The sequence below is a fragment of the Sciurus vulgaris genome (assembly GCF_902686455.1).
Source record: "Sciurus vulgaris genome assembly, chromosome: 6".
NCBI classification, from domain to species: Eukaryota; Metazoa; Chordata; class Mammalia; order Rodentia; family Sciuridae; genus Sciurus; species Sciurus vulgaris.
In genome coordinates, this window is record NC_136466.1 from 83748878 (window position 1) to 83762897 (window position 14020).

The window sequence follows — 14020 nt, forward strand, 5'->3', positions numbered from 1 at the left end:
ATTTTCTTTTTAAGCCTCTGCACCTGGACATATATGTGACAATAGACAAATTATTTATTAAGTCAGTGAGTACAATATTAGAAATTTTCAGACTTTCTTTTTAGGCCTTCTGCAGCTGGACATGTGTATAACAACAGACAATTATTTATTAAATCAGTGACGAAGACCAGTATATATGTTCCATGGAAGACTAAGTTACTGTGATAAACGATAATAACCACATAATGCCAATGAACAATGCTTTTTTGTGAAAAAAAAAAAAAAAATCTACCTATTAATCAGTTGTAAAATACTTGCACAAATGGGCTTGGTACTTCTAAAACCCACACATTCTCTATACCCTTATGTACTGTGAATGCATTATCCTTACCAGTAACTTCCAGTGGAGGAAGGCATGTTGCATCCAAAAAGTAACATATGATGGACAGTATCCATGCTGGCCCGAGGTTTGAAGTCAACTGTTATAAAAAATGATACATGAATGTGAATACAAGTTGTACTTCTACCCACAATGTCACAAGAGACTATATTTGGAGCACTGAATACCTGTGTAACAAAGATGTTTCCATGTTCTAATGATAGAATATCCCTGTCCTATAAATTATCTATTCCTTAAGATGAGCTTGACAGTAATTTTATTTAGTAGAATAGTACCCTTTGATACAGTAGGCTGAACAATCAATAGGCTGAATACTTTATGTACATACACTTCTTAATGGAAGACCACCTTTAAAGTGGTGAGAGTATCATGCGGGCATACAATGAAAGCTGCAGGCTATACAAATCCACACTACATTTCTGTCCGGATTTCAGCAGAGTGCTAAGGACCAGAAAACACTGTACCACAGTTCAGTGAAATGGAAATCACAGTGAGTGATCAAAGCATGAGCAAAAGCATTCATAACATAAATTTGTTACCTAAAAATGACAATAGTAATCACTGGGATCTATGTTAAAATATTATTTATCAGGGAAAAAAAAGATGTGGAAAATATATTTACACAAATATGCAGAAAAAGTGAAATTAAGTCCTAGTCAGTTCAGTGTACTTGTTAAAAGGATTTTGAAATTTATACAGTGACATTTCTCTTTTTCTACTGATAACAGTGGTTGCAAGATATTAAATTAAGGAAAAACAAGTGCAGAAGTAAGACAAAAAAAAATTCAAAAACTGTTATTATTTGTAGTCAATATTGAGCTTGAGCTCCCTTTCCTGGTAGGGGTTTGGTATATCCTTTTTTGTTCTGAGGTAAAATGCTGCCAGCATGCGGTAGCAGTTTATGAGTTGCCTTTATATATAAAAGTGCTAGTGTGCTATCCAGAATATACAAAGAACTCAAAAAATGTAACACCAAAAAGACAAATAACCAATCAACAAATGGGCAAAAGAAATAAACAGAAACTTCTCAACAGAAGAAACATAAAAAACCTATAAAAGCATGACAAAATATTCAATATCTCTCGCAATCAGGGAAATGCAAATTAAAACCCACACTAAGATTTCATCTCGTTCCAGTCAGAATAGCAATGACCAAGAATACAAACCACAACAAATGCGGGTGAGGTTGTAAGGAGAGAGGAAACTTATACTTTGTCATTGGGACTGCAGAGTAAGTAGTACAATCACTCTGGAAAGCAGTTTAGAGAATTCCCAAAAAAATGAGGGATGAAACCACCATATGACTCAGCTATCTCATTTCTGCATATTTTCCCCCCAAAATCTAAAATCATCATACTACAAGAGACACAGTCACATCAATGTTTATAGCAGCATAATTCACAATAGCTAAATTATAAAGTCAACACAGACAGACACCCGTCAATAGATGAATGGATGAAGAAATTGTGGTATATGTACACAATGGAGTTCTATTCAGTCATTAAAAGAATGAAATTAAGGCATTTACCAGTAAATGGATGGAAATGGAGAATATAATGCTAAGTGAAATTAGCCAAACTCCAAAACACAAAGGTTGAATGTTTTCTCTCATATGTGGAAGTTAAAGTAAAATAAAGGAAAGGGGGAGGGAAAAAAAGCTTACATAAGGAACCAGTAAATACAAATTAATAGATATGCAAAAGGAAGGCTAGTAGAGCAGAGGAAGGAGAAGGAGGGGGAAAGATGGGAGGGAAAAGGAAGGGATCATGAACTGAAATCAATTTCCATGCATGTATGAGTTTGGTGGAATAAACACAACTACTATGTATAACCATGAAGCTGTAATAATGATAAAAAAATTCAGTAAAAAAAAAAAAGATGCTAGCATAAATGACCTCAGGTCTCAAATGTGTACAAAACTGCATCTTTCAGCTATTTTGGTCTGTTTGACAAAATTAGGAAAACATCATTCATCACTAAAATACATATCTGAGACATGAGTATTTATCAAATAATGTTCTATATCAAACTGTGGCACACAGTTGTGAAGTGTAGCTGATCAGAAAACATAGGGGCCTTACTGTGTGCTGCCTTGACTCACAACTTTCAGAGGGAATAAAAAGATGTTTATTGACTGCACTGAAAATACGAACTTAAAGTCTAAAACCCAAAATTTCAGGTTTTCATACCATCATTTTAAAATTAACAGGAGGGTTGGGGATATAGCTCAGTTGATAGAGTGCTTAAGGCCCTGGGTTCAATCCCCAGCATTGCAAAAAAAAAAAAAAAGTAATAAAAAATAACAGAAAAGAGAGAATGTTGAAAATAGTGTAACATAAGCCTCATCACGAAGAAGTCTATCAACAAAAGAAATGCCGGGAATTGATAATATTGACCAAATCATATCATTATATTGTGTGCATGTACACATATATAATAACAAATGCCATCATTATGTACACCTACAATTGTGGAAAAAAATTTTAAAAATAATATACAAAAATAACCAAAAGCCAGAATTTTGTTTTCTACCACCAAAGAATAGAGTAGAACTAGGAAATTGATGATGCCTTGGAAGGAAAGAATCAACTGGATATTGTAACAGTTCACAACTCATAGAAAATCATATTGATACCAAACCTAAGTTTGTTAGCAAGAGAAACAGAAGGAAGAAAAAGTGATTCCATGTCACAGACCACTCTGAACTTCAGTGTCGGACCTCCTTCCTACTTCCACAATCCTCCCAGGGATCTTTCTAGCAGAAGCCCTACAGCAGAAGGACCTGGCAGTTACTTGTTATTTATTCACCTCAAATTTATTTTGGTACATGACAGATCTGTAATCTTTATATTTAATTTTATCAAATTGCTTAATCACCCTATGGACATCTAAAACTTTTTCATTTTACTGTATCTCTGTATCTTCTTCTTTCTTTCCTTTTTTTGTTTTTTTTCCCTGAACCAGGAATTGAACTCAATGTTTCTCAACCACTGGGCTATATTCCCAGCCCCCTTTTAAGTTTATTTTGAGACAGGGTCTCGTCGTGGCCTTAGGGCCTCACTAAGTTGCCGAGGTTGGTCTTGAACTTGCAGTCCTCCTGCCTCATCCTCCTGAGTCATTGGGATTACAGGTGAGTGCCATGATACCTGGCTTTTTACTTCCTCCTTTAAAATTGTCACTCCACCAACCTATGAGGAGTTGTCAAATAAGAGGCAGATTCCTCTGCTGTTTCATAACCCATGTGGATGTTTACATAATCTTCTCCCTATGATCATCTTATTAGAGGTAGACAGATTTCCTATCACTGAAACACCCTTGAAATTTTGGTCACAAACTAATCTGGCCAAGTGTAGTTTATTCCAAGAATTAGCCTGTTAGATGCAAAACAATGTGGGTTTCAGGCATCAACTACAAACTCAGGCGGAAAAATCCAGCAGAGTTGAAATTATGTGACTCTTCATCAAGTAAGAGGTCACAGAACTATCTACTTGGAAATCACTCAAAGATTAAACCCAGAATCTGTGAGGATGGACAAAAGCACCAAAGATGAATAAAACTATAGGGAAGGCAGAGCAACAGGGAAAGCCCTGAACTGTTGGGACCATGCAGAAGACACCAACAATCTTTTAAATATTAATTCTACGTGCATGTTGCTTTGAAAAAAGGCAAAATAACCTCTTTGGAAAAAGAGTGAGTCATCAGTAACTTAATAAAATTATTAATAAGCAAAAGCTTCAGGAAAGAATCTGTGGGACGAGGAATAGATCATAAAGACACAACACATACAATCTCTGAGGCTTTTCATAGGAAGAAAAGAATTTTCCTGACCTTTTGTTTACTGAAAAGGATCTTTTCACTGTCTTTTGTGAAGTAAAGGGTACACCTTAATTACTCAAAGAGCAAATTCTCTAACCACATTTTTTCTCATTCTGACATAATCTTTTAAGTACCATTTTTGCTCCACACTGAACTCTTATGAGATAGGTTTAACTCCCATTTCTAAAATGAGAAACAAATGTAAGTCTTTAAGCAACAATGAAAGAAGATTCTTCAGTTCCCTCTCTTGAAACTTTATTTTCACTGACTCTCAAATTTCTCCAGATAGTCAAGATCTAATTTAATAGCTACATAAATTATTGGTACAAGATGAAAACATGCAACTTATCACCTTTGTTCATATCCTAAGAAAAAAGTTAATCTAAGTATTTATATAATTAAGCTTAAAGTACAATTCATTGAAAATTGAACTGAAAAATACCTCCAGTAAAAAAGAAAGTCATATCAAAAATAAATATAAAACAAATCGAAGATGCTTAAAATAATGCAGTAATTAGAGGATTTCATTGAAAGGCTTGTTGCCTGTGGTGGGAAGAACCAGGTGGGAAAAATTTTGTCTGACAGGTTCATTTCTGAATTTGCTCCATTCCTATTTATTACAGGAATAATAATAAGATCCCACTCTTTGAAAATAAGAATAAAGTCCACTGAGCACAAGATACACTTATGACTATGTAGGAGATTTCAATACAATGCAAAATAGAGTACAGAAAAAATGAAACCACATCTTAAAAGAAATTCCTTCTTTTTCTCCCATGAAATACCAAAAAAACAAAACAAAACAAAACAAAAAAAGATCCAAGGGGAAGAGAGACAGAGGACAATAATGAAAACAACTGCATTTAAGTGTGCAATTCTGACAGGCAGAATAAACAAAGGCAGCCTTGGGATGGTGACAAACACCTCAAAAAGCAGCCTTGTGAAAATGTGAGGGTATATTATATCTGGTAAGATTAAAAGTGCCACCACCTTTTCCAACTCAATACAGAGATGACAGTTGCTTAACTGGAAATGGTACTTCAGTCTCAATGGGAGTCAGCAGTTCAGATCATCTTATGTATAAGACCAGGGTAAATTCTATAGATAAGTCCTTAGAATCAAATACCGTTGAAGGACCCAAACTCCAGAAATAGTAACTCGGACGCACTAATTAAAGGAAATATGATGCCCCAAAAGTGCACAGTTTGGAGGGTTTCTTTAAGGATAGCATCATCTGAAATGAAAGACTTGAAAGTATATGTATGGGCAACATATTGAGCACAGAGAAAAGTAGGTCTATTTTCTGGAGTTCTAAGCAAAATTTGTTCTAAGTACATGAGGTTGTTTGGGATGTATTGCCTCCTTTAGCTAATATCAGACTACAACAAGGGCCATAAAATTCTCTAAGCATGTGACTTAGGAGAGAGTTTCCTTTAGCACTTGGCTTTCCATTGTTCCTTTCCAAGGAGATATCCAGATCTACATGTCAAATATTGATGTATCTGTCATTCTCAGGATGTGGAAGAACTATGAAGAACTCACCCAGCCAAGTGGAGGAACAAGCAATGATGGAGACACCCATGCATATATAGCCAATCTTAAATTACCACTGAGCATGGCTGCAAAACCCTTTTTAGTTAACAATATATAATGGAGGAATACTGTAGACCATGGATATTAACCTACTGAACAAACTCACATTTGGCTCTCCATTCTAGAATTGTTGCCTGTATGCAACATTAGAGATAATCATTATTAACTACTTATTTCCTCCCAGTGGAATCATTATACACAGTAAGTGGTTTATTTAGTATATAAGTTGTAAATTATTTTCTTCAGTAGTATTTTTTAGCCTATGGTGTGCATTAGAATTACCTTTGGCTTTTGTTAAAAATAAAGTGCCCAGGGTTAATCCTGGACCAGTCCTTTCCCATCCCCCATCAATATCTTAATCAAATCTTCATAAGTCAGAGGTGAGTAATAGGTGATTCTCACTGTAGTCAACAGTTTTAATGGCTGAATATATTCTATTGTGTGAGCACACTCAGATTTTAGTTAACTAAGCTCAGTTAACTTGGGATTATATTACTCTTTTAAATGTATGGGGAAAAGTAAATTATGAGAAGTTTTTGAAGATAAAAATTAAAAAATATTAATTGACATTTTATAATTGTTTTATTAAAAGAGATCACTGGGACTCTACTACACACATAATCCTTTTAGGACTGAGGTCAGATGCGGACATACATATGGAGCATCTAGAGATTATGTTTACATTTGCAAAAAAAGAGCTTCCTAATGTTGCTAGTACTTTGAAACCATATTCAACTAGGAGAACTGGAAGGTGTAAGATTTAATAAACAATAACACAAAAGAAATATCATGATAAAAAAATTACAGGCCCTCAAATCTTTATACTATATCCTTAAACATTTTTTTTAATTTTCCAAAAATAAAGTTCATACTTCAAAAAGTGTTCAAAGGAACTGAAGATAGTAATGCTCTAAATTATAATTTAAGTGTATGATATGATCAACCATAATACTCATAACCTTGCAGATGGGCCAAAAAGATACAGATAAATGTAAAGCCCAGAGCACTACAGTCCATTTGCCAGCATGTTAAAAACCTGCAGCAATGGCATATTATATCATCTTCTGCTAGCTTCCCCCATAACCATAAAACAATTCTACACTACAGCAAAGACCTTTTGCTTGAACATTTTTAATCAGAAATCTTAATAGAGAAAGTATCATTAACTATTGCTAGCATGGTCAATAGTATACAATTCATAAAGAATTCTTAATGTAGTTCATGAGGACCTTCAGCTGCTGTTACCAAATTAATCAAGAAATAAGACACCTCATCAAGCCTATATATTGAACTAAATTAAAAATGAAATAATCCTTATGCCTCAGTAAAGGAATCCAACACTAGGAACAAAACTTCTAGGTGATAGGCTTTTAAAATTGAACTTTATGTTAGTATATACCAGAACTAAAATAAGAATTAATAAGGAGACTATCAGCCAAGCCACACAAGATAAAACAGCATAAACATCACTAAGCTCTATTTTTGTAAGGTAATTCTTATAATAGGGGACTATTAATTGCCTATTGAATCAAATCCATATCCCACTTCTTGGCTTTTAAGGTCATACATAATATACCAGTTTCTGAGCTCACATTTCCATATGACAACACCCTTATACCCAGTTCTTCACTCTCATATGTCAGTCCTACTTACTGAAGAATCACATCTGCTAACATTTACTCGGGGCTTATCCCATGCCAAGTATCCACTTACTTCTAACAAAGACCCTGAGTCTGGTCCCTTTTCCTCCCAAACACATAAGCCTTGAGAAAAGAGGTGTGTAGTGACTTATATCCCTAGTAAACATCTAGTAAGTGAGGCTGGGATTTGAACGTAAAGTCATCTGGCTCAGAGCTTGCTCTTTTAGCCACTATATGATGCTGTCTCATGTCCTTGTGCCCAGTGTGTTCCTTTGTTTTCATACTGTTGGTCCTAGATTATTCTCCACTCCTCTGTGTAACCAACATGCCATCTTCCCAGATCCTGATCAAAACTTGCCAGTCTCCCCAGTGGCATTCTCTGAGTAGATGAGTTTACCATGATCTCTTCAGAGCTAGAAAGTAGCTCTTTCTGAAATAACAGAAATGGATACTTCAGAAAGAAGTATCCTAGTAAGGAGAAGAGAGAGGATACTCATCAACTAACTATTTGGTAGCAGAAAGGTGACAGAGATCAAAATATCATAACTCCTTTCACTGATGGACATCTACATATCAAATTTGATTTAAACCTGGGCTTTCTGAAATGGTCATTGTATAGGTAGTTGATACTTAATCATTGCATTAAAATAGCTATGTCAACAAGCTTTGTGACTGCCAGATGTATCTAATTGAGGAAATTCCTTTTCTTAGCTTATAAAATATAATAAAATGGTTCCTAGTCCTTTTCTCACCCTTTTCAAAGTTATTTTTTTAGTTGTCAATGGACCATTATTTTATTTATTTATGGAGCCAAGAATTAAACCCAGTGCCTCACACATGCTAGGCAAGCGCTCTACCATTGAGCTGTAGCCTCAGCCCTTCTCACTCTTTTTTATTACCTGAAAAAAGTCTGGGAGTCATTAGGGGTTGTCATGTGGGTGACCAAAGGTTTGAGGGCACTCAAGACATACTGAGACTCTGACACAAGGTATGTAGCAATAACTTCTCGTTCATGATTATGACCAAGGGAATTGGGTTTATCCACTCATCAGAGACCTCTTGTATGAAGTATTTTATTTACATCATCAATAATAGTTCTTTCCAAGCAGCTTTCACTAAGAAACCAGAAAAAGCTACCTATGGTGCCTGCTGGAAGGATCTCAATGGTCATGTGATTCACAGAAGAATATTTATTATTCATGTTGGAGAAAATTCTAGTAAGGAGAAGGAAAAGGATACTCAGTGAACTATTTGGTAGCAGAAAGGTGACAGAGCTCAGGTGATGGGTGTTCGCACGTGTGCATGTGTGTACCAACACACACACACACACACACACACACACACACACATTCTTGCCCTTCTATTTACCACTATCAAAGCCATAAAATGTGGATATAAACAATGTTTTCTGCTAGACCTTGGTCTTTACAGTGACTCACAAGAATGTTTAAAATTAGACCATTCCTGCAGGTTTCAAAGTATCCCATTGTCACCTGAATATGTAATTTGTTTAAGAAAGGTCACATTTGGAAATACTCAAACCTAACAGCAATTGTGCAACTGTAGAAACTGTTCTACATTCAAGAGAGAAGCCTAAGAAAATGAAAAGCAATGAATCATTAGATTAATTTCATCTATTTCTAAATTCAATGGCATCTATCTCATTTGTATAGTGCAATTTGATAGATAGGGATCTGCCATCTTTCACTAAGGAAAAGACACATTTATTTACTGGTTGTCCAAGTGAGGGAAAGCAAGTGGATGAAGATGACAGTCAAATTTCTTGGCTGAGTGGGCTGCTGTCAGAGCCAATTCCTCTGAGTGTCCGTAAAACACCTTTTAGACAGCAACACAGTTCAGTGGTCAAATGCAGATTTTATTCAACCTTTACCCATTCCAATTTTGTGATTTCTTTTTAAAACAGTAAACAAAAGCAATGCATAGGAAAAGCTATGATTTTGTTCAAAATATAAAAATTTTTATTTTCATTAGACTAAAATACCCACTTTAATTCATATTTAATATTTTAACACAGATACATAGACACATCATGTTCCATGCCTACATGTACATTTGTTACATATGTAGCATATACACATAAATTCCATGTGTGATGACTGTCATATTTTCTCAAAATTAAGAAGGATATTTATTGAAAATGGGTTACATAACTTTGACATACAAACATGAAGCCAAAGTTGTGCATTATTCAAATGCAATTCTGACCTTAACACTATCAAGAATATTTGTCTTAGTCATAATAAACAATCTGAATTATATGCTGCTTTTTTAAAAAAAAAAAAAACAACTTTTTTATTTGTTCTAATTTATAGTACATCACAGTACAATGTAATTCCAGTGGCCCAGGAGGAGGAGGCAGGAGGATATCAAGTTCAAAACCAGACTCAGGCCTGGTATGGTGGTTCATGCCTGTAATTCCAGTGACTGGGCAAGCTGAGGAAGAGGATCCCAAGTTCAAGGTAGGCCTCAGGAACTTCGGAAGACTCTAAGCAATGTAGTAAGACCCTGTTCTCAAGATAAAAAATTTAAAAGGCCTAGAAATGTGGTTCAGAGGTCAAGTATTCCTGGGTTCCAGCCCATGGCCAAAAATAAATAAATAAAAAGAAGTCAAATAAAATGTTTTCTTTGTATTCTCCACCATATCCTGTGTCATATTTCCTTCTGATATTCAAAAGTTAAAAAGGTACAGATAATGAAAGCAGAAGATATAAAATTGCCTTAAGAATGAGCAAATAGTAGTACTATAAATTTTTAAAAACTGAATATAATATTGGGTTGGGTTATAGCTCAGTTGGTAGAGTGCTTGCTTCACATGCACAAGACCCTAGGTTCAATGACCAGCGCGCGCGCACACACACACACACACACACACACACACACACACACCAAAAAAAAAAAAAAAAAGGAATAAAATATTAAGGTTCTTCACAATGCTTCATTTCTAACCTAATCTTATAACAAAGCATTATCTAATCTTATAATAAGGCATTCTGAAATTTGGAATTTGGGATAAGCCGCAAAAAGGCTAAAGCTTCATGTCTCCCTGTCATTGTCTATTCACCCACTCTTGAAGTAGAAGAGTCCAGGTTAACTCACAACCAAAACCTTTACAGTTAAGATTTTGGAAAGTTATGTATAATCCCCTCCCCCGGTAAACCTGTATAGCCAAGCCCCATTCCCTCTCTCATCTCTTTATATAAATGACTGATTAGTATTACTTTTTGGTTTTCAATTTTCCAGTTTTAATTTGGCTACATCTAGACTTCTGTGGAAATACCCTGGAGGTAGTACATTAAAGGACTCACACTGAAGATGAAACAACTGGTCTTGATAGGTAACCCAATCTTTAGCATTCAAGCAATTCTCTCAACAATAAAGAAAGGAAGAAGAAATATTGAAAACAGTTACTGTTCTTAGAGAAGCATTTAAAAGAGTTACCTAAGAAAATAAAGAAACATCTAGAATCCTGGTTCTAATACAGCCCTTTGTGTGTTTCCTGTGAATATTTGGTTTGACTGAATATGTGCACTTGTACTTTACAATTTTAAACTATGAGAAAGTAAACACATTTCTTTTAGGAGAGCAATAACACATTCCAGGATATATATTTATAGACCTTAGAGGCACTAGCCCTGAAGTCATATACTATGTCCAACCCCCAGAAACAAGCCAGTAACTGTCAATGTGAGAACTGTAATACTGCTGTGACACATGACTACCATATTTATACAGGTGTGTAGGGCAGCCTCCTCTTCAAAGCAAATATGAAATGGTAGGAATTAAGACTACCTCTGAACTTCAACAAAGAAATATAATATTAGTAGAAAAGAAATTCATGTAAAATTCCATTTATGAGTAAATATTATTTTCTCCCAGGCTGCCAAACATGTGAATGTGAAATTTTAAAAAGCTTTACTGTTAATATTTAATTACAAATTAAAATTCTAAATCCCTTTTGGGGTTACTCAGAGAACTACAACTAGGAACTTATATTATTTTGCTGTCTTTCGAGTTATTCAATTTAGAATCTGGGAGTACCATCCTTCCTAACTTCTTCCTTGGTAATGTACAAGTACTAAGCAAAACAATAGTCAGACAATGTTCAAGTTCTTATAGCGTGACTTTCATTCTTAAGGGATTAACTATTGAGGCAATTTTGTTTAGACAGTATTGTTAAGAGTTGTGTGTTTTGTTGTGATTGCCACCAAAATATGGGGAAAAATAAATGCATGTTGTGCTGGCTTTGCAGGTCTGTTATGTCCATTCCTATGGGGAATACCTCATGAAAATTCAACCTCAGACTGCCCCAAGGCTATGTGGTAGACATTTTACAACTCTCGTAATTGCCATTTCAGCCCACTTGAAGATTAGTTTCGAGGGACCAGAATACAACATGCATTACCATCACTTTTCAAAATCAACATCTCAAAACAGAAAAGTAAAGTGGAAAAAAAATATATCCTTGAATAATTTTCCAATCATCCCTCTTCCCCAATCAGTTAAAAGTCTGTCATAAGGGAAGATTAAATTAAAACAACCTAGATGGAAACAGATGGTGCTTTGTCACTTTTCCTATCTGATTTAAAGGTTCCATTGGGGAAGGACCTGTCATTTAAAGAGTCTTCTTACTCGATAATATAAACAGCAGAATGGATGTTGTTTCTTTCCCCGTTCCTCTTTTCTTCTTTCCTTTTTATTTTTTCTATGTCCCCTACTTCGAATCCTTCTTATCCACCTACTTGTCTGACAGGTAAAACCTTAACATTCCCCAATGATGGTTCTAAGTGCAGTTGATTTATAGCACGAACCAGCAGGTAAATATACAGTCTGTTGAGTGGAGCGGGATTAAGCATTCAGCCATAGACAGAAAGCCAATACTATACCAAATGGGACCACATGGTATTGGTGACCATTGACATCTGCATGCAACTCCTTAACTACTATTAGTCATGAATCTCTCCAGATACAGTTTATAATCTTGTCTCTCAGTGGCTGTCTCTAGTTTGTTTCTGCATTAAGCATGATAAATGCATTTTAGAACCTGACAGTTAAAGATTAATATGCTCATAACCATCAAAAAGAACCTTTCACTGATTTCAAATAGCTCTTCTCCCTACAACTGCCACCCCCCTCCCACACATACCATCCAATTAATACTTACTCACGAAGGCTTCCTCATCCACTGGCAAACGCATTGACATGCAGAAGTATGTATCCGACTATTGAAGAAAGAAAGATACAAAATTCAAATTAAACTCTGCTAATAAGAAAGAAACAATAACTATTAAATGCATGACCTCAATAACTGGAAAAATTGTACTGGTCCAGGCAGGTGAGGCTGCTTTCTTGGGGTGAGGTGGCAGGTTATTAGAAGGGCTAAATCTAGAATGTAGATCCTTAAACACTTTTCTAAGATTCTTTCCCAAACAATTTTAGATCCTATTTATAAAGCTAATTATCATGAGTATTGTTACAGTTAAAAGGCAGCATATTAGATTCCTATATATAATATGTGGGACAGTTTAAGGTAAGAGTTAGTTTTGACAATCTTTGCTATTTGCAAAATTAAATACCTTTAACTTCCCGAATCACTTTACAAATGTACCCAATATTAGACTAATACAATGAATAGAAGTTGGTCATAAATATGATACTGCATTTAGTTGTTCTCCCTTAATTTAAAAATTATACAGAGTATCCTGGAGAAATCAACATTAATTCAAATTATTCCTTCTTTTCCAGTTATTGGTCTTCCATTTAAATGGTAATTTTTCCACTATCAAATACATTAACATCAAGAATTTTCAGTAAGCAAGGTGTGGAGGTGCACACCAGTTACTGGGGAGGCTGAGGCAGTAGGAGGTTTGAGCCCAGGAGTTCAAGGTCAGCCTGAACAACATAGTGAGAGACTATCTCTAAAAACAGAAAGGAAGGAAGCATAAATTTTTTAGTGATAAAGATTTCAAATTAAGGAGATAAACTTTTGAGGATCATGCACTCGAATTCCTTAAAGGAAATCCACACACTCTGAGGAATGTGCTAAGACTGACCATATATCCAATGCAAAGACAGGCTGTATTCATTTAAAAATTCATCATAGATTATTATTATTACTCACAGTGCTGTAATCAACAGACTCCACCAAGATGGATAGAGATCATGTGAGTTTCTCTAAATCTACTGGTTAGCAACTAAAAACTGTAAATTTAACATAATTTTTAGTTTTGTGTTGGGAAGCAAACACGTTCAAATATGTGCCCAATATCTTGAAATTTGAAAAATTACCAAGATACAATTCAGTGTTACAATTTTTGCATGTGTCATTTTTTTAAATTGGGGAAATAGTTTAATTTTGTGAAAGTCTTTACAATTATTTAGACTCAACCTTATTTTCTCAATGAGGAAATAGTCTGAAAAACATTGCAGGTTGCACAAAAAGAGGTTCCACCACAAGTAGTCTGGAGAAATGAAATGTTTAGGCAAAATAGCACTGGAGGATCTTATAATCATGAATGCAATCACTGATAAATATATTTCTAACCTTTTGAATTAATAGCATTCCAAAATGTGC

At 35.0% G+C, this 14020-nt stretch overlaps 1 protein-coding gene across 13 annotated transcripts in view; it reads right to left on the reverse strand.

Moving 5' to 3' along the window:
* PAM (peptidylglycine alpha-amidating monooxygenase) overlaps positions 1-14020 on the reverse strand; it is a 290803-nt gene that overhangs the window by 110413 nt on the left and 166370 nt on the right. For all 13 annotated transcript variants that reach the window (XM_079145860.1, XM_079145857.1, XM_079145866.1 and 10 more), the window contains 2 exons: positions 12611-12668; positions 371-458 (listed from right to left, as the gene is read on the reverse strand). In XM_079145860.1, coding sequence (XP_079001986.1) covers positions 371-458; positions 12611-12668 — 146 coding nt within the window. The remainder of the gene's footprint in view (positions 1-370; positions 459-12610; positions 12669-14020) is intronic.